The sequence below is a fragment of the Salmo salar genome, chromosome 17, assembly GCF_965601325.2.
Source record: "Salmo salar chromosome 17, fSalSal1, whole genome shotgun sequence".
Taxonomy (NCBI): Eukaryota; Metazoa; Chordata; class Actinopteri; order Salmoniformes; family Salmonidae; genus Salmo; species Salmo salar.
In genome coordinates this window covers 25,934,430-25,955,542 of record NC_138307.1, presented here as the reverse complement: position 1 = coordinate 25,955,542, position 21,113 = coordinate 25,934,430, and the positions used below count along the sequence as shown (strand labels likewise).

General features: G+C 48.2%; 1 protein-coding gene and 1 long non-coding RNA gene across 2 annotated transcripts in view; both read right to left on the bottom strand.

Annotated features, from left to right (window-relative positions):
* Positions 1-9,576, bottom strand: part of LOC145861328 (cilia- and flagella-associated protein 47) — a 45,908-nt gene extending 36,332 nt beyond the window's left edge. Inside the window, exons 1-12 of the mRNA XM_082963306.1 lie at positions 9,430-9,576; positions 9,058-9,253; positions 8,404-8,644; positions 7,778-8,050; positions 7,003-7,103; positions 6,700-6,855; positions 6,308-6,510; positions 6,140-6,216; positions 4,360-4,581; positions 4,155-4,257; positions 3,438-3,648; positions 2,180-2,277 (exon numbers count right to left, since the gene is read on the bottom strand). Coding sequence (XP_082819432.1) covers positions 2,180-2,277; positions 3,438-3,648; positions 4,155-4,257; positions 4,360-4,581; positions 6,140-6,216; positions 6,308-6,510; positions 6,700-6,855; positions 7,003-7,103; positions 7,778-8,050; positions 8,404-8,644; positions 9,058-9,253; positions 9,430-9,498 — 1,950 coding nt within the window. The 5' untranslated portion in view covers positions 9,499-9,576. The remainder of the gene's footprint in view (positions 1-2,179; positions 2,278-3,437; positions 3,649-4,154; positions 4,258-4,359; positions 4,582-6,139; positions 6,217-6,307; positions 6,511-6,699; positions 6,856-7,002; positions 7,104-7,777; positions 8,051-8,403; positions 8,645-9,057; positions 9,254-9,429) is intronic.
* Positions 9,577-10,628: 1,052 nt separating this feature from the next.
* LOC145861314 (uncharacterized) lies at positions 10,629-13,352 on the bottom strand. Its single transcript, XR_014381043.1, has 3 exons — positions 13,054-13,352; positions 12,792-12,877; positions 10,629-10,832 (listed from the first exon to the last, which is right to left on the bottom strand). It is a non-coding gene; the product is annotated as an uncharacterized LOC145861314 (long non-coding RNA).
* Between the last annotated feature and the right edge of the window lie 7,761 nt (positions 13,353-21,113).

Here is a 21,113-nt window from a genome sequence, read left to right as displayed (position 1 = left end):
TGAAGGTGTGGTGCAGGCTGTAAGACAGGGTTACCCAGGGCTAGTGCTGTGTGATGGAGAGAGAGAGAGACCTGCCTGCTTGGTGAAGGTGTGGTGCAGGCTGTAAGACAGGGTTACCCAGGGCTAGTGCTGTGTGATGGAGAGAGAGACCTGCCTGCTTGGCTGAAGGTGTAGGTGCAGGCTGTAAGACAGGGTTACCCAGGGCTAGTGCTGTGTGATGAGAGAGAGAGACCTGCCTGCTTGGTGAAGGTGTGGTGCAGGCTGTAAGACAGGGTTACCCAGGGCTAGTGCTGTGTGATGGAGAGAGAGAGACCTGCCTGCTTGGTGAAGGTGTGGTGCAGGCTGTAAGACAGGGTTACCCAGGGCTAGTGCTGTGTGATGGAGAGAGAGAGAGACCTGCCTGCTTGGTGAAGGTGTGGTGCAGGCTGTAAGACAGGGTTACCCAGGGCTAGTGCTGTGTGATGGAGAGAGAGAGAGACCTGCCTGCTTGGTGAAGGTGTGGTGCAGGCTGTAAGACAGGGTTACCCAGGGCTAGTGCTGTGTGATGGAGAGAGAGAGACCTGCCTGCTTGGTGAAGGTGTGGTGCAGGCTGTAAGACAGGGTTACCCAGGGCTAGTGCTGTGTGATGGAGAGAGAGAGAGACCTGCCTGCTTGGTGAAGGTGTGGTGCAGGCTGTAAGACAGGGTTACCCAGGGCTAGTGCTGTGTGATGGAGAGAGAGAGAGACCTGCCTGCTTGGTGAAGGTGTGGTGCAGGCTGTAAGACAGGGTTACCCAGGGCTAGTGCTGTGTGATGGAGAGAGAGAGAGACCTGCCTGCTTGGTGAAGGTGTGGTGCAGGCTGTAAGACAGGGTTACCCAGGGCTAGTGCTGTGTGATGGAGAGAGAGAGAGACCTGCCTGCTTGGTGAAGGTGTGGTGCAGGCTGTAAGACAGGGTTACCCAGGGCTAGTGCTGTGTGATGGAGAGAGAGAGAGACCTGCCTGCTTGGTGAAGGTGTGGTGCAGGCTGTAAGACAGGGTTACCCAGGGCTAGTGCTGTGTGATGGAGAGAGAGAGACCTGCCTGCTTGGTGAAGGTGTGGTGCAGACTGTAAGACAGGGTTACCCAGGGCTAGTATTGTGTGATGGAGAGAGAGAGACCTGCCTGCTTGGTGAAGGTGTGGATTTCTCTGTGTCTCTGTCTCTACCTCTCTGTGGATCTGGCTCCGTCTCTACCTCTCTGTCTCTACCTCTCTGTGGATCTGGCTCTGTCTCTACCTCTGTGGATCTGGCTCTGTCTCTACCTCTGTGGATCTGGCTCCGTCTCTACCTCTCTGTCTCTACCTCTCTGTCTCTACCTCTCTGTCTCCACCTCTCTGTCTCCACCTGTATATAGCCTCCACATTGACTCTGTACCGGTACCCCCTGTATATAGCCTCCACATTGACTCTGTACCGGTACCCCCTGTATATAGCCTCCACATTGACTCTGTACCAGTACCCCCTGTATATAGCCTCCACATTGACTCTGTACCGGTACCCTCTGTATATAGCCTCCACATTGACTCTGTACCGGTACCCCCTGTATATAGCCTCCACATTGACTCTGTACCGGTACCCCCTGTATATAGCATCCACATTGACTCTGTACCGGTACCCCCTGTATATAGCCTCCACATTGACTCTGTACCCGTACCCCCTGTATATAGCCTCCACATTGACTCTGTACCGGTACCCCCTGTATATAGCCTCCACATTGACTCTGTACCGGTACCCCCTGTATATAGCCTCCACATTGACTCTGTACCGGTACCCCCTGTATATAGCCTCCACATTGACTCTGTACCGGTACCCCCTGTATATAGCCTCCACATTGACTCTGTACCGGTACCCCCTGTATATAGCCTCCACATTGGCTCTGTACCGGTACCCCCTGTATATAGCCTCCACATTGACTCTGTACCGGTACCCCTTGTAAATAGCCTCGCTTGTTATTTTACTGTCGCTGTTGAATTATTTGTTACTTTTATTTTACATTTTTAACTTAACACTTATTTATTTCTATTTTCTTAAAACTTCTTAAAGCATTGTTGGTTAAGGGCCTGTCAGTAAGCATTTCACTGTAAGGTCTACACCTGTTGTATTCGGTGTGACAAATAACATTTGATTTGATTTAATTCGATTTTTTAAACACAGGCCCGTACCAGGAAGGGGCAGTAGGCAGCCAGCACAGCAGCCAGAACCAGGCCGTCTGCCAGGTCCAGGTCAAAGTTCACCACCCAGCGGGCTGATGGGACGTCTCCTGGTTAAAGAGCAGAATATAGGTAACAGAAGAGTTGTGGATTTCTCTGTGTCTCTGTCTCTACCTCTACCTCTACCTCTCTGTGGATCTGGCTCCGTCTCTACCTCTCCGTCTCTACCTCTCTGTGGATCTGGCTCCGTCTCTACCTCTCCGTCTCTACCTCCTCTGTGGATCTGGCTCCGTCTCTACCTCTCTGTGGATCTGGCTCCGTCTCTACCTCTCTGTCTCTACCTCTCTGTCTCTACCTCTCTGTCTCTACCTCTCCGTCTCTACCTCTCTGTGGATCTGGCTCCGTCTCTACCTCTCCGTCTCTACCTCTCCGTCTCTACCTCTCCGTCTCTACCTCTCTGTCATCTCGCTCTCCGTCTCTACCTCTCCGTCTCTACCTCTCTGTCTCTACCTCTCCTGTCTCTACCTCTCCGTCTCTACCTCTCCTCTACCTCTACCTCTACCTCTACCTCTCGTGGATCTGGCTCCGTCTCTACCTCTGTGGATCTGGCTCCGTCTCTACCTCTCTGTGGATCTGGCTCCGTCTCTACCTCTCTGTGGATCTGGCTCTGTCTCTACCTCTCTGTGGATCTGGCTCCGTCTCTACCTCTACCTCTACCTCTACCTCTCTGTGGATCTGGCTCCGTCTCTACCTCTCTGTGGATCTGGCTCTCGTCTCTACCTCTCTGTCATCTCGCTCCGTCTCTACCTCTCCGTCTCTACCTCTCCGTCTCTGTGGACTCTGGCTCCGTCTCTACCTCTCTGTGGATCTGGCTCCGTCTCTACCTCTCTGTCTCTACCTCTCCGTCTCTACCTCTACGCTCTACCTCTCTGTGGCTCTGTCTCTACCTCTCTGTGGATCTGGCTCCGTCTCTACCTCTCTGTGGATCTGGCTCCGTCTCTACCTCTCTGTCTCTACCTCTCCGTCTCTACCTCTCCGTCAATCTCTGTCTCTACCTCTCCGTCTCTACCTCTCCGTCTCTACCTCTCCGTCTCTACCTCTCCGTCTCTACCTCTCCGTCTCTACCTCTCCGTCTCTACCTCTCCGTCTCCATCTCTCAAAAACTCTTCTTTGTCTTTCTCTCAAACACTCTTCTATGTCTCTCTCAAACACTGTTCTTTGTCTCTCACTCGTTCTCTCTCTGTCTCTCCCTCAACACCCCCCCTCCTACCTCTAGAGGTGAGTGGGCTCCAGACGGTAGTCCTCATGCTGTGGTAGTGCAGGTTGAGCCAGGTGAGTAGCCTCCTCTCCCAGGTGGAGTAGACGTTAGAGGCCAGGGGCTTTGGGTTGATCCTGGGGACCTGCTGCTCCATGCTGCCACTGTCACAGCTCTGGAGGCCCAGGGACAAGGGACCCTCTGTCACCCGCGGCAAGACTAGCACCTGGGGAGGAGGGGTAGACAGACAGACAGACACAGATACATTCCTCAGACTGCTGATCAGAACACAGAGGGAGAGAGAGAGAGAGACAGAGAGAGAGACAGAGAGAAAGAGATAGAGCCCGAGAGAAAGAGAGAGATAGAGATACAGAGAAAGAGACAGAGAGAGAGACCGAGAGAGAGAGAAAGAAAGAGAGAGACAGAGAGAAAGAAAGAGACAGAGAGAAAGAAAGAGAGAGACAGACAGAGAAAGAGAGAGAAAGACAGACAGAGAAAGAGAGAGAAAGAGAGAGACAGAGAGAAAGAAAGAGAGAGACAGAGAGAAAGAAAGAAAGAGAGAGACAGACAGAGAAAGAGAGAGAAAGAGAGAGAGAGACAGACAGACAGATTAGAGACAGACAGAAAGACTACACTCTCTTGCCTTGTAGGTCTGCAGTAGAACATCCATCCAGGCCCTTTTACTGAGGGATTCAAAGACCTTGCTGCTGTAGTCCAGCCCCCTCTGATCACACTGGGACTGCCCGGGCGGGCCTGTAGAGAGCTCCAGTGGCTGAACTCCTGGGAGTCTAACAGGTACTCAGGTCTGATGTGGGACAGACAGGCTCCCTGCCTCCTGAAGACCACAACACAGTGAGTAGGCTGGTGAGCGTGTGTGCCTGCGCACGGTGGCCGGAGGAGTTGTCCGTGTATGAGTGATTAAGTGTCTGTGTGGTACCTGAGGAAGGCCAGCAGCACTGTGTTCCAGTGGAGCAGCTGCTGCACGCGCTCAGTGAGGTTGCAGGGCAGCGATTGGTTGGTGCTCACACCAGGAAGTGTCTGTCCGCTCAGGTGACGCAGCATGTCGTAGATGGTCCGTGTGTCTTTACCATGGCTCATAAGGTACGAGTTCCTCCACTCACTAGAGCTGGAGTCTACTGTTTGGACCCTACATACCACCCTGGGAGAGATAGATAGAGAGGACAGAGGAGAGAGAGAGAGGAGATAGAGGAGAAAGAGAGGGGGAGGGAGAAAGAGAGAGAGGGGGGAGGGAGGGTGAAAGAGAGAAAGAGAGAGAGAGGAGAGACTAATAATAACATAACGTAATAAAAACATAAAATAAAAATATGTGTGTCGGATACCAGTCCACCTACCTTCTGAGAGAGCGTGGTAGAGAGATGGGGTTTACCTTCTGAGAGAGTGTGGTAGAGAGATGAGGTTTACCTTCTGAGAGAGTGTGTTAGAGAGATGGGGTTTACCTTCTGAGAGAGTGTGGTAGAGAGATGAGGTTTACCTTCTGAGAGAGTGTGGTAGAGAGATGAGGTTTACCTTCTGAGAGAGTGTGGTAGAGAGATGAGGTTTACCTTCTGAGAGAGTGTGGTAGAGAGATGGGGTTTACCTTCTGAGAGAGTGTGTTAGAGAGATGGGGTTTACCTTCTGAGAGAGTGTGGTAGAGAGATGAGGTTTACCTTCTGAGAGAGTGTGGTAGAGAGATGGGGTTTACCTTCTGAGAGAGTGTGGTAGAGAGATGAGGTTTACCTTCTGAGAGAGTGTGGTAGAGAGATGAGGTTTACCTTCTGAGAGAGTGTGGTAGAGAGATGGGGTTTACCTTCTGAGAGAGTGTGTTAGAGAGATGGGGTTTACCTTCTGAGAGAGTGTGGTAGAGAGATGAGGTTTACCTTCTGAGAGAGTGTGGTAGAGAGATGAGGTTTACCTTCTGAGAGAGTGTGGTAGAGAGATGGGGTTTACCTTCTGAGAGAGTGTGTTAGAGAGATGGGGTTTACCTTCTGAGAGAGTGTGGTAGAGAGATGAGGTTTACCTTCTGAGAGAGTGTGGTAGAAAGATGAGGTTTACCTTCTGAGAGAGTGTGGTAGAGAGATGAGGTTTACCTTCTGAGAGAGTGTGGTAGAGAGATGAGGTTTACCTTCTGAGAGAGTGTGGTAGAGAGATGAGGTTTACCTTCTGAGAGAGTGTGGTAGAGAGATGAGGTTTACCTTCTGAGAGAGTGTGGTAGAGAGATGAGGTTTACCTTTTGAGAGAGTGTGGTAGAAAGATGAGGTTTACCTTCTGAGAGAGTGTGGTAGAGAGATGAGGTTTACCTTCTGAGAGAGTGTGGTAGAGAGATGGGGTTTACCTTCTGAGAGAGTGTGGTAGAGAGATGAGGTTTACCTTCTGAGAGAGTGTGGTAGAGAGATGAGGTTTACCTTCTGAGAGAGTGTGGTAGAGAGATGGGGTTTACCTTCTGAGAGAGTGTGTTAGAGAGATGGGGTTTACCTTCTGAGAGAGTGTGGTAGAGAGATGGGGTTTACCTTCTGAGAGAGTGTGGTAGAAAGATGAGGTTTACCTTCTGAGAGAGTGTGGTAGAGAGATGAGGTTTACCTTCTGAGAGAGTGTGGTAGAGAGATGAGGTTTACCTTCTGAGAGAGTGTGGTAGAGAGATGAGGTTTACCTTCTGAGAGAGTGTGGTAGAGAGATGAGGTTTACCTTCTGAGAGAGTGTGGTAGAGAGATGAGGTTTACCTTCTGAGAGAGTGTGGTAGAGAGATGGGGTTTGGTCCACGGGGCCAGCCAAACTGACTGAACCACTTCTGTACGGCCTGCAATCAATCAACCAATCAACCAATCACATTTAGCTATACAGCCTTTGTTCTATCAGCAGTTGTCCCAGGGTGATTTACCAGTTGTTACCTGCAGGATGCTGTGGTAGTACAACCCCTCCTCTGAGTCCTGCCCTGGAAACACTGGTATACCCTGCTGCTGCCACTGCTGCTGGTCAGTCACACCATCTGTCTCTCTCTCACCCTCTGTCTCCTTCTGGGGCCAGTCCTCCTTCCCTCTAGGCCCTGGTCCTGGTCCAGCACTCCCAGTCTTACTCCTGCTGTCTCCAGAGTCTGAGGACAGGCCAATATGTTTGATTCAGCTTGGAATGGGCACTTTGGGGTTATTATTTGGGATTGTGGTAGTGGTACCTTGGTACGGGGAAAACCAAGTTAAAACCCACTCCAGTCCTTCAACACACTTCACATATGTATTTGACCAGGTCTGGTGTGTAGCAGTGTAGTTGTAGAGGTGTGTCTCACCAGAGATGGAGTGATTACTGGTGGAGGAGAGGAAAGCGAAGGTGGAGGAGGAGGAAGTGTAGCGAGAGAGAGGGCTGGGGGAGTAGCATGGCTGAAGCACCGCCTTCCCTGTCACCTGAGAGGGCCCTGATTCGCCACTGCAGCCGCTCAGACAACCTGAGTGACAGCCACATGGACCAGTTAGGGTGGGGGATGGAAGAACACAGATACTTAGATTAGTAGACAGTCATCCTCAGTATGAGTGTATGAATGCTGTACATTGTGCAGTGTGTTATGGGTACAGAACAGGACAGCAGGACGTACCACTCTTGAGGACTATCTGCTGCTCAGAGCGGTGCAAAGCCAGGTAGGGCCACACTGTCAACAAACTATTATCTGCTGTAGCACAGACCTCCACCCTGAACCTGAAGAGACCGACAGATAGGAGAGGAGAGACAGAGACAGACAGAGACCGACAGATAGGAGAGGAGAGACAGAGACAGACAGAGACAGAGACCGACAGATAGGAGAGGAGAGACAGAGACAGACAGAGACCGACAGATAGGAGAGGAGAGACAGAGACAGACAGAGACAGAGACCGACAGATAGGAGAGGAGAGACAGAGACAGACAGAGACAGAGACCGACAGATAGGAGAGGAGAGACAGAGACAGAGACAGACAGATAGGAGAGGAGAGACAGAGACAGACAGAGACAGAGACCGACAGATAGGAGAGGAGAGACAGAGACAGAGACCGACAGATAGGAGAGGAGAGACAGAGACAGACAGAGACAGAGACCGACAGATAGGAGAGGAGAGAAATGAATCCATCACTTACAACTCTGGACTAAGACAGGAGAGAGAGAGTAGGAGAGAGAGAGAGAAAATAAGCCATCACTGGATGAAGCTAGAGAGAATTATAAGAGAGAGAGAGAGAGAGAGAGAGAGAGAGAGAGAGAGAGAGACAGAGAGAGAGACAGAGACAGAGAGACAGAGAGATAGAGACAGAAACTGAGAGAAAGATCTAGAGTGCAAAAGAGAGAGAGATAATGAACAGTATGTGTGGCTGACTGGGACGAGGTTTCCTAAGTATCCGTACCTGTTGTTGAGGTGGTCCAAGAATGTGATGTGTGAGTTGAGGTCCAGGGGCTGAGGGGAGCAGAAGGTCACTGTGCAGGTGATGGGGGTCTGGGGCTCTGTGTGGGTCTGGGGATCTGTGTGGGTCTGGGGCTCTGTGTGGGTCTGGGGCTGGGGCTGGGGCTGGGGCTGAGGAGGGACGGTGCCGTTGTGGGGCAGGCTGACTGAGAGGGGCTTCAGCCGACTGCCATCCTTCAGAACCATCTCCTCCACCTCCACTCGCAGACAGGAACCACTGGGGTCAGAGGGCAAAGGTCACAGAGGTGAGAATGGGACTGTATTACACTATATGGGATATTAATATATGACTCTAGAATTACTCTAGAACGACTCTATAATGGGACTCTATAATGGGACTCTATAATGGGACTCTATAATGGGACTCTATTCTGTATTATTACTGTATGAAAATGCAGATCTGTACAAATAGTCTTGTTTATTTGGAGCTGTAATACTGCTGGATCAGGTTAGAAATACACAGGCGACCTATCAGAGCATAGAGATCATTAGGTATTACTGTACTACAATAAACAGTCAGTTAGTGGGTGGAAGCCCATTATGACAGGCAGGTGGATGGGTGGTACAGACCTGGGGTACCCGGTGGGGAGCAGGAAGAGGGTGGTGGTGGAGGGTGTGTCCAGAGGGACAGGGGTGAGGAGGACTCGAGGGGGGAGGAAGGTGATGCTGGGGTGGTGAGGGGTGGCACTGAGAGACAGCACCCTGTAGGGGTGAGGGACTCCCCCCTCCTCCCCCTTCTCCCCCTCTCTCTCCTCCTGCCCCTCCTCAGACAGAAACAGAGGGAGGGACACCTCGATCTGACCTGCTGTCACTGGAAGAAAGAGTGAAGATGCAGAACAAAACACATCAAAAAAACATTTACAGAACCAACATTAAATCATACAGTACCAGGAGGACTCATCTAAACATAACACCACTTTTGAGGTTGGAAAACCTGAATCCGAGTGGCGCAGTGGTCTAAGGCACTGCATCTCAGTGCTAGAGGCGTCGCTACAGACCCTGGTTTGATTCCAGGCTGTATCACAACTGGCCGTGATTGGGAGTCCCATAGGGCGGGGCACAATTGTCCCAGCGTCGTCCGGGTTTGGCCGGGATAGGCCGCCATTGTAAATAAGAATTTGCTCTTAACTGACTTGCCTAGTTAAATAAATAAAAAACGATCAACTTTGGAGTGTTGTTATTATATTAAGTGAGCTCTGAGGGTGAGGTGAGAGAGGGGTTAACCTGGTGTGACTCTCGCAGGAGAGAGGGAGACAGTGACAGACACACACTGCAGTGGCTCCAGGGTCCCAGCAGTAGGACAGATAGCGAACAGCCCCTCATTGCTGCTGGTGCTACTGTCCCCTCCTGGTGTTACTGCAGCGCTGCAGTCAATCCTCCAGCTCAGCCTCTTGTCAGACACGTTCCTCAGCTCTACGGTCTGGAGACAACAGAGGAGAGGAGCTTCCAGCTGGTTGTAGCTCAGCCCAACAACACACAAACTGCCTCTCAGTTGGGAATATCAAGCTCTTTCTCTCTGCCTGCCACGAGAAACATCTGCCATTCAGAATCTACCTGCTTTAGTAGTTGGTGGAGTGGTGAGGTGACAGTACCTACCTGAGTTCGTGAGGTAGTAGTAACTGAGATAAAGGGCTCCAGATCAAACTGGAGACTTGATGGGGACATCTCCAGCAGGGTTCGCAGGGCTGAGGAACACACAGGGACAGAATATCTTAAGTGCTAAATACACAGCTTCTAAACCACTCTTATCTTCAACCTATTGTCTTATCTCAGCTCCTAAACCACTCTTATCTTCAACCTATTGTCTTATCTCAGCTCCTAAACCACTCTTATCTTCAACCTATTGTCTTATCTCAGCTCCTAAACCACTCTTATCTTCAACCTATTGTCTTATCACAGCTCCTAAACCACTCTTATCTTCAACCTATTGTCTTATCTCAGCTCCTAAACCACTCTTATCTTCAACCTATTGTCTTATCTCAGCTCCTAAACCACTCTTATCATAAACCTATTGTCTTATCTCAGCTCCTAAACCACTCTTATCATAAACCTATTGTCTTATCTCAGAGCCTTATGGAATGCTGTCTAGTATACTGCAGGGTCAGAAACAACATAGCACATTGTGAGGTCATACGGAGTCTTACCAGTATTGGAAACATCGTTGGGTGTGGATACAGTGGGAACATGTAGGTCTGAGCAAGTGTGATGTCATTGATGTTTGTGGAAATGTATGTAAATGTTAAGTTGTTTATTGTTTTTGTCTGTTGTTTGTTTACTGTCAAGGAAAAGCAGCAAGAAAAGTTTAAATAAAAAGAAAAAATACATATATATTTTAAGTATCCTGCAGGGACAGAACAGCTCAGTCCATCTGTTCAGGCCAATGGTTCAGGCAGGCAACTGACACACTTTCTGACCCCGTATCGCCACTCCTCTAACCTGTGGCCTGAACCCTGCGTGATAGCGTCTCCATGGCGATGGGCAGCGGGCGCGGGGTGACGATATGTTGGTCCCTGGAAGAGGAGGACTTGGGGACGGAGCTGGGGGAGGGGAGGAGGGGGGGCTGGGGACGGAGCGGAGGAGGGGAGGAGGAGGGGGCTTGGGGACGGAGCTGGGAGGGGCGTGGGAGGAGGAAGAGGAGGACTTGGGGAGGAGCGGGAGGGGCGTGGGAGGGGAAGGGGGCTGGGACGGAGCGGGAGGGAAGGGGAGGAGGAGGGGGCTTGGGGACAGAGCTGGGAGGGGCGTGGGAGGAAGAAGAGGAGGACTTGGGGATGGAGCTGGGAGGGGCGTGGGAGGAGGAAGAGGAGGACTTGAGGACGGAGCTGGGAGGGGCGTGGGAGGAGGTAGAGGAGGACTTGGGGACGGAGCTGGGAGGGGCGTGGGAAGAGGAAGAGGAGGACTTGGGGACGGAGCTGGGAGGGAAGTGGGAGGAGGAAGAGGAGGAGGGAGGCATGCCCACACCGTTGACCAGTCACAGGCAGGTTGAAGTCATACGCAGCCACCTGCAGGACAAACACAGGAAATACCGACTGATAGAGATGGGATGGGGTTTGGGTCAGTTCAGTTTGGTGTAATGGTGAGGTTAGGAGCATGATTATGGTGGGGAGAGATTATCCTTGATGTCTCTGTGTTCAGGGAAAAACATGTCTATTATAAACACAGATGTAGGTGGAGTACTGTGGAAGGTGGTAGATGTGTTGATTAATAAACACAGATGTAGGTGGAGTACTGTGGAAGGTGGTAGATGTGTTGATGATTAATAAACACAGATGTAGGTGGAGTACTGTGGAAGGTGGTAGATGTGTTGATGATTAATAAACACAGATGTAGGTGGAGTACTGGGGAAGGTGGTAGATGTGTTGATGATTAATAAACACAGATGTAGGTGGAGTACTGTGGAAGGTAGTTGATGTGTTGATGATTAATAAACACAGATGTAGGTGGAGTACTGTGGAAGGTGGTAGATGTGTTGATTAATAAACACAGATGTAGGTGGAGTACTGTGGAAGGTGGTAGATGTGTTGATGATTAATAAACACAGATGTAGGTGGAGTACTGTGGAAGGTGGTAGATGTGTTGATGATTAATAAACACAGATGTAGGTGGAGTACTGTGGAAGGTGGTAGATGTGTTGATGATTAATAAACACAGATGTAGGTGGAGTACTGTGGAAGGTGGTAGATGTGTTGATGATTAATAAACACAGATGTAGGTGGAGTACTGTGGAAGGTGGTAGATGTGTTGATGATTAATAAACACAGATGTAGGTGGAGTACTGTGGAAGGTGGTAGATGTGTATGATTAATAAACACAGATGTAGGTGGAGTACTGTGGAAGGTGGTAGATGTGTTGATGATTAATAAACACAGATGTAGGTGGAGTACTGTGGAAGGTGGTAGATGTGTGATGATTAATAAACACAGATGTAGGTGGAGTACTGTGGAAGGTGGTAGATGTGTTGATGATTAATAAACACAGATGTAGGTGGAGTACTGTGGAAGGTGGTAGATGTGTTGATTAATAAACACAGATGTAGGTGGAGTACTGTGGAAGGTGGTAGATGTGTTGATGATTAATAAACACAGATGTAGGTGGAGTACTGTGGAAGGTGGTAGATGTGTTGATGATTAATAAACACAGATGTAGGTGGAGTACTGTGGAAGGTGGTAGATGTGTTGATGATTAATAAACACAGATGTAGGTGGAGTACTGTGGAAGGTGGTAGATGTGTTGATGATTAATAAACACAGATGTAGGTGGAGTACTGTGGAAGGTGGTAGATGTGTTGATGATTAATAAACACAGATGTAGGTGGAGTACTGTGGAAGGTGGTAGATGTGTATGATTAATAAACACAGATGTAGGTGGAGTACTGTGGAAGGTGGTAGATGTGTTGATGATTAATAAACACAGATGTAGGTGGAGTACTGTGGAAGGTGGTAGATGTGTTGATGATTAATAAACACAGATGTAGGTGGAGTACTGTGGAAGGTGGTAGATGTGTTGATGATTAATAAACACAGATGTAGGTGGAGTACTGTGGAAGGTGGTAGATGTGTTGATGATTAATAAACACAGATGTAGGTGGAGTACTGTGGAAGGTGGTAGATGTGTTGATGATTAATAAACACAGATGTAGGTGGAGTACTGTGGAAGGTGGTAGATGTGTTGATGATTAATAAACACAGATGTAGGTGGAGTACTGTGGAAGGTGGTAGATGTGTTGATGATTAATAAACACAGATGTAGGTGGAGTACTGTGGAAGGTGGTAGATGTGTTGATGATTAATAAACACAGATGTAGGTGGAGTACTGTGGAAGGTGGTAGATGTGTTGATGATTAATAAACACAGATGTAGGTGGAGTACTGTGGAAGGTGGTAGATGTGTTGATGATTAATAGGTGGAAATGAGTATAGATGAGGGATAATGAAAACAGAGGCGGGAGGACAGAGCCCTTACTTGTTTAGGGGAGAACACCAGGCAACACTGGGCAGTCTGCTGCCCCTGTAAATCCATCACAAACACGTCTGGCTCCTGGCTCGTACCTGTAACACACCAACACCTGGCTCTCAATATTAGGCCTCCAGTGTTCCACCCCGGCTCCAGGATCCATACATCTTCCAGGCTGCGTAGAACTACCCGGCTGACAGTTTATGACTGTCTATCTTCTCAGAGCATTTCAGTCACAGTCAATTAATCTATCAATCAATCAAATATATACCTGCAGAGTGTGGAGGGAAGTGGATGGTGAAGTCAGTGTGTTCTGACAGGTCAAACTGGACCCTGGCCAGGGCAGAGGAACGGTTACTCAGGGAGAACGGAACGCCACGACTGGAACCAGTATACACCCCGTGGAACAGGAAGGATTTCTGAGAGGTGGAGGAGGATAACTAAGATGGAGAGATGTTTCTGAGAGGAGGAGGCAAGGGCTGATTTCAAGGTTTTACTGCTAACCTACAAAGCATTACATGGGCTTGCTCCTACCTATCTTTCCGATTTGGTCCTGCCGTACATACCTACACGTACACTACGGTCACAAGACGCAGGCCTCCTAATTGTCCCTAGAATTTCTAAGCAAACGGCTGGAGGTAGGGCTTTCTCCTATAGAGCTCCATTTTTATGGAATGGTCTGCCTACCAATGTGAGAGACGCAGACTCAGTCTCAACCTTTAAGTCTTTACTGAAGACTTATCTCTTCAGTAGGTCCTATGATTATGTATAGTCTGGCCCAGGAGTGTGAAGGTGAACGGAAAGGCTGGAGCAACGAACCGCCCTTGCTGTCTCTGCCTTGCCGGTTCCCCTCTTTCCACTGGGATTCTCTGCCTCTAACCCTTTTACAGGGGCTGAGTCACTGGCTTACTAGTGTTCTTCCATGCCGTCCATGGGAGGGGTGCGTCACTTGAGTGGGTTGAGTCACTGACGTGGTCTTCCTGTCTGGGTTGGCGCCCCCCCTTGGGTTGTGCCATGGCGGAGATTGTTGTGGGCTATACTCGGCCTTGTCTTAGGACGGTAAGTTGGTGGTTGGAGACATCCCTCTAGTGGTGTGGGGGCTGTGCTTTGGCAAAGTGGGTGGGGTTATATCCTGCCTGTTTGGCCCTGTCCGGGGGTATCATCGGATGGGGCCACAGTGTCTTCTGATCCCTCCTGTCTCAGCCTCCAGTATTTATGCTGCAGTAGTTTATGTGTCGGGGGGCTAGGGTCAGTCTGTTACATCTGGAGTATTTCTCTTGTCTTATCCGGTGTCCTGTGTGAATTTAAATATGCTCTCTCTAATTCTCTCTTTCTCTCTTTCTGTCTTTCTCTCGGAGGACCTGAGCCCTAGGACCATGCCTCAGGACTACCTGGTATGATGACTCCTTGCTGTCCCCAGTCCACCTGGCCGTGCTGCTGCTCCAATTTCAACTGTTCTGCCTGCGGCTATGGAACCCTGACCTGTTCACCGGACGTGCTTGTTGCACCCTCGACAACTACTATGATTATTATTATTTGACCATGCTGGTCATTTATGAACATTTTAACATCTTGACCATGTTCTGTTATAATATCCACCCTGCACAGCCAGAAGAGGACTGGCCACCCCTCATAGTCTGGTTCCTCTCTAGGTTTCTTCCTAGGTTTTTGGCCTTTCTAGGGAGTTTTTCCTAGGGAGTTTTTCCTAGCCACCGTGCTTCTTTCACATGCTTTGCTTGCTGTTTGGGTTTTAGGCTGGGTTTCTGTACAGCACTTTGAGATATCAGCTGATGTACGAAGGGCTATATAAAAATAAATTTGATTTGATTTGATTTGAGGAGGAGGATAACTAAGATGGAGAGATGTTTCTGAGAGGAGGAGGAGGAGGATAACTAAGATGGAGAGATGTTTCTGAGAGGAAGAGGAGGATAACTAAGATGGAGAGATGTTTCTGAGAGGAGGAGGAGGATAACTAAGATGGAGAGATGTTTCTGAGAGGAGGAGGAGGATAACTAAGATGGAGAGATGTTTCTGAGAGGAGGAGGAGGAGGATAACTAAGATGGAGAGATGTTTCTGAGAGGAGGAGGAGGAGGATAACTAAGATGGAGAGATGTTTCTGAGAGGAGGAGGAGGATAACTAAGATGGAGAGATGTTTCTGAGAGGAAGAGGAGGAGGATAACTAAGATGGAGAGATGTTTCTGAGAGGAAGAGGAGGATAACTAAGATGGAGAGATGTTTCTGAGAGGAGGAGGAGGAGGATAACTAAGATGGAGAGATGTTTCTGAGAGGAGGAGGAGGATAACTAAGATGGAGAGATGTTTCTGAGAGGAGGAGAGGATAACTAAGATGGAGAGATGTTTCTGAGAGGAGGAGAGGATAACTAAGATGGAGAGATGTTTCTGAGAGGAGGAGGAGGATAACTAAGATGGAGAGATGTTTCTGAGAGGAGGAGGAGGATAACTAAGATGGAGAGATGTTTCTGAGAGGAGGAGGAGGATAACTAAGATGGAGAGATGTTTCTGAGAGGAGGAGGAGGATAACTAAGATGGAGAGATGTTTCTGAGAGGAGGAGGAGGATAACTAAGATGGAGAGATGTTTCTGAGAGGAGGAGAGGATAACTAAGATGGAGAGATGTTTCTGAGAGGAGGAGGATAACTAAGATGGAGAGATGTTTCTGAGAGGAGGAGGAGGATAACTAAGATGGAGAGATGTTTCTGAGAGGAGGAGAGGATAACTAAGATGGAGAGATGTTTCTGAGAGGAGGAGGAGGATAACTAAGATGGAGAGATGTTTCTGAGAGGATGAGGAGGATAACTAAGATGGAGAGATGTTTCTGAGAGGAGGAGGAGGAGGATAACTAAGATGGAGAGATGTTTCTGAGAGGAGGAGGAGGATAACTAAGATGGAGAGATGTTTCTGAGAGGAGGAGCATAACTAAGATGTAGAGATGTTTCTGAGAGGAGGAGGAGGATAACTAAGATGGAGAGATGTTTCTGAGAGGAGGAGGATAACTAAGATGGAGAGATGTTTCTGAGAGGAGGAGGAGGATAACTAAGATGGAGAGATGTTTCTGAGAGGAGGAATATTTGAGTCTGAATATTTTACAGACCGTGTTGAATGTTTTGTTTTCTGACTGTGGCAAAAAAAGAGCCTTCAGAAAATGAACAGCTCTGTTCTCTGAAAATGAACAGCTCTGCTCTCTGAAAATGAACAGCTCTGTTCTGCTCTCTGAAAATGAACAGCTCTGTTCTGCTCTCTGAAAATGAACAGCTCTGTTCTGCTCTCTGAAAATGAACAGCTCTGCTCTGCTCTCTGAAAATGAACAGCTCTGCTCTGCTCTCTGAAAATGAACAGCTCTGCTCTGCTCTCTGAAAATGAACAGCTCAGCTCTGCTCTCTGAAAATGAACAGCTCTGTTCTGCTCTCTGAAAATGAACAGCTCTGCTCTGCTCTCTGAAAATGAACAGCTCTGCTCTGCTCTCTGAAAATGAACAGCTCTGTTCTGCTCTCTGAAAATGAACAGCTCTGTTCTGCTCTCTGAAAATGAACAGCTCTGTTCTGCTCTCTGAAAATGAACAGCTCTGCTCTGCTCTCTGAAAATGAACAGCTCTGCTCTGCTCTCTGAAAATGAACAGCTCTGTTCTGCTCTCTGAAAATGAACAGCTCTGTTCTGCTCTCTGAAAATGAACAGCTCTGTTCTGCTCTCTGAAAATGAACAGCTCTGTTCTGCTCTCTGAAAATGAACAGCTCTGCTCTGCTCTCTGAAAATGAACAGCTCTGCTCTGCTCTCTGAAAATGAACAGCTCTGCTCTGCTCTCTGAAAATGAACAGCTCAGCTCTGCTCTCTGAAAATGAACAGCTCTGTTCTGCTCTCTGAAAATGAACAGCTCTGCTCTTTGAAAATGAACAGCTCAGCTCTGCTCTCTGAAAATGAACAGCTCTGTTCTGCTCTCTGAAAATGAACAGCTCTGCTCTCTGAAAATGAACAGCTCTGTTCTGCTCTCTGAAAATGAACAGCTCTGTTCTGCTCTCTGAAAATGAACAGCTCTGTTCTGCTCTCTGAAAATGAACAGCTCTGCTCTGCTCTCTGAAAATGAACAGCTCTGCTCTGCTCTCTGAAAATGAACAGCTCTGCTCTGCTCTCTGAAAATGAACAGCTCAGCTCTGCTCTCTGAAAATGAACAGCTCTGTTCTGCTCTCTGAAAATGAACAGCTCTGCTCTTTGAAAATGAACAGCTCAGCTCTGCTCTCTGAAAATGAACAGCTCTGCTCTGCTCTCTGAAAATGAACAGCTCTGTTCTGCTCTCTGAAAATGAACAGCTCTGCTCTCTGAAAATGAACAGCTCTGTTCTGCTCTCTGAAAATGAACAGCTCTGTTCTGCTCTCTGAAAATGAACAGCTCAGCTCTGCTCTCTGAAAATGAACAGCTCTGTTCTGCTCTCTGAAAATGAACAGCTCTGCTCTGCTCTGCTCTCTGAAAATGAACAGCTCTGCTCTTTGAAAATGAACAGCTCTGCTCTGCTCTCTGAAAATGAACAGCTCAGCTCTGCTCTCTGAAAATGAACAGCTCTGTTCTGCTCTCTGAAAATGAACAGCTCTGTTCTGCTCTCTGAAAATGAACAGCTCTGTTCTGCTCTCTGAAAATGAACAGCTCTGCTCTGCTCTCTGAAAATGAACAGCTCTGCTCTGCTCTCTGAAAATGAACAGCTCTGTTCTGCTCTCTGAAAATGAAACAATGAAAAGGGAGGATCCAGTTAAAGGAGAGGGAGGATCCAGTTAAAGGAGAGGGAGGATCCAGTTAAAGGAGAGGGAGGATCCAGTTAAAGGAGAGGGAGGATCCAGTTGGATCCAGCTGTAAGCATGGCCTGCCCTCTTCAAAGCCTGTGTGGCCCAGCAGCTCATTCTACAGAGCCCAGCTACGGGCTGAGACAGACACTCCAAAGGAAAACATGTCAATTCAGTTTTTTTTTTTAAAGAACTCCCTATTTCAAAAAGGAAAAAGGACTACTCACACGCAAAAAGTTGTCTATTTTTGTGTGTGAACCACCTGCTCATTTCAAGGCAGTGAACACCACCACATTCATCTTGTTCGGTTGGATTAAGGGTTTCCATTCATTTCAAAACAGGAAGCAGCAGACTTTGTTGTTATGATGAATTGGTATGGATTGTTTGTTTTCCACAACTCAGCAGAAAAGGACTAGAGACTGCTGTAGTGTGCTCCTGACAGGGCATATTCAGGACATGCTGTTATGCTCTGCTGTTCTATGTGTTTCGTACTCACACACACACACACACACACACACACACACACACACACACACACACACACACACACACACACACACAGGCAAGAAAAAGTATGTGAACCCTTTGGAATTACCTGGATTTCTGCATAAATTAGTCATAAAAGTCACAACAATAGATGAACACAGTGTGCTTAAACTAATAACACACCAATTATTGTATTTTTCTTGTATATATTGAATACATAATTGAAACATTCACAGTGTAGGTTGTAAAAAGTATGTGAACCCCTAGGCTAATGACTTCTCCAAAAGCTAATTGGAGTCAGGAGTCAGCTAACCTGGAGTCCAATCAATGAGACGAGATTGGAGATGTTGGTTAGAGCTGCCCTGCCCTATAAAAAACACTCACAAAATGTGAGGTTGCTATTCACAAGAAGCATTGCCTGAGGTGAACCATGTCTCGAACAAGAGAGATCTCAGAAGACCTAATTGTTGACTTGCATAAAGATGGAAAGTGTTCCAAAAGTATCTCTTAAAGCCTTGATGTTCATCAGTCCACGGTAAGACAAATTGTCTATAAATGGAGAAAGTTCAGCACTGTTGCTACTCTCCCTAGGAGTGGCCATCCTGCAAAGATGACTGCAAGAGCACAGAGCAGAATGCTCAGTGAGGTTAAGAAGAATCCTAGAGTGTCAGCTAAAGACTTACAGAAATCTCTGGAACATGCTAACATCTCTGTTGACGAGTCTACGATACGTCAAACACTAAACAAGAATGGTGTTCATGGGAGGACACCACGGAAGAAGCCACTGCTGTCCAAAAAAACCATTGCTGCACATCTGAAGTTTGCAAAAGAGCACTTGGATGTTCCACAGCGCTACTGGCAGAATATTCTGTGGACAGATGAAACTACAGTTGAGTTGTTTGGAAGGAAAACACAACACTATGTGTGGAGAAAAAAAGGCACATTGTTTGTGTGTTATTAGTTTAAGCAGACTGTTTGTCTATTGTTGTGACTTAGATGAAGATCAGATCAAATTTGATGACCAATTTATGTAGAAATCCAGGTCATTCCAAAGGGTTCACATACTTTTTCTTGCCACTGTACATCACACACACACACACACACACACACACACACACACACACACACACACACACACACACACACACACACACACACACACACACACACACACACACATTCACACATACATACACACACTCACACATTCACACATACACACACATACATGCACCACAGGAGGTTGGTGACACCTTAATAGGGGAAGATGGGCTCGTGGTAATGTCTGGAGCGGAATCAGTGGAATGGTATCAAATACATCAAACACATGGTTTCCATGGTTTCCAGGTGTTTGATGTCATTCCATTCGCTCCGTTCCAGCCATTATTATGAGCCGTCCTCCCCTCAGCCTCCACTGGTAGTGTAACGCCCTGGCCATAGAGAGGGGTTTTTGTTCTTTATTTTGGTTAGGCCAGGGTGTTACATTGGGTGGGTGTTCTATGTTCCTTTTTCTATGTTTTTTGTATTTCTTTGTTTTGGGCCGTGTGTGGCTCCCAATCAGGCACAGCTGAAGCTCGTTGTTGCTGATTGGGAGTCACACATAAGGAGCATGTTTTTCCTTTGGGTTTTGTGGGTAATTGTTTCTGTTAGTGTTTGCACCTGACAGGACTGTTTTGGCTGTCAGTTTTCTTGTTTTTTGTATAGTGTTCACGTTGTTCTATTAAAATTCTAATGATGAACACATCCTCTGCTGCACCTTGGTCTACTTCCACAGACAGCCCTTACAGGTATGCACACAAGTCCACATTCACACACACATATGAACTCACCACGTTGATGTTTACCAGGGGGGGTCGACATATGAACTCACCACGTTGATGTTTACCAGGGGGGGGTCGACATATGAACTCACCACGTTGATGTTTACCGGGGGGGTCGACATATGAACTCACCACGTTGATGTTTACCAGGGGGGGTCGACATATGAACTCACCACGTTGATGTTTACCAGGGGGGGTCGACATATGAACTCACCACGTTGATGTTTACCAGGGGGGTCGACATATGAACTCACCATGTTGATATATACCAGGGGGGGGTCGACATATGAACTCACCACGTTGATGTTTACCAGGGGGGGGTCGACATATGAACTCACCACGTTGATGTTTACCAGGGGGGGTCGACATATGAACTCACCACGTTGATGTTTACCAGGGGGGGGTCGACATATGAACTCACCACGTTGATGTTTACCGGGGGGGGGGGGGTCGACATATGAACTCACCACGTTGATGTCCACCGGGGGGGTCGACATATGAACTCACCACGTTGATGTTTACCAGGGGGGGGTCGACATATGAACTCACCACGTTGATGTTTACCAGGGGGGGTCGACATATGAACTCAACACGTTGATGTTTACCGGGGGGGGGGGGGTCGACATATGAACTCACCACGTTGATGTTTACCAGGGGGGGTCGACATATGAACTCACCACGTTGATGTTTACCAGGGGGGGGGGTCGACATATGAACTCACCACGTTGATGTTTACCAGGGGGGGTCGACATATGAACTCACCACGTTGATGTTTACCAGGGGGGGTCGACATATGAACTCACCACGTTGATGTTTACCAGGGGGGGGTCGACATATGAACTCACCACGTTGATGTTTACCAGGGGGGGGTCGACATATGAACTCACCACGTTGATGTTTACCGGGGGGGGTCGACATATGAACTCACCACGTTGATGTTTACCAGGGGGGGTCGACATATGAACTCACCACGTTGATGTTTACCAGGGGGGGGTCGACATATGAACTCACCACGTTGATGTTTACCAGGGGGGGGTCGACATATGAACTCACCACGTTGATGTTTACCAGGGGGGGTCGACATATGAACTCACCACGTTGATGTCCACCAGGGGGAGCTCCACATACGAACTCACCACGTTGATATCCACCAGGGAGTGCTCCACATATGAACTCACCACGTTGATGTTTACCAGGGGGGGTCGACATATGAACTCACCACGTTGATGTTTACCAGG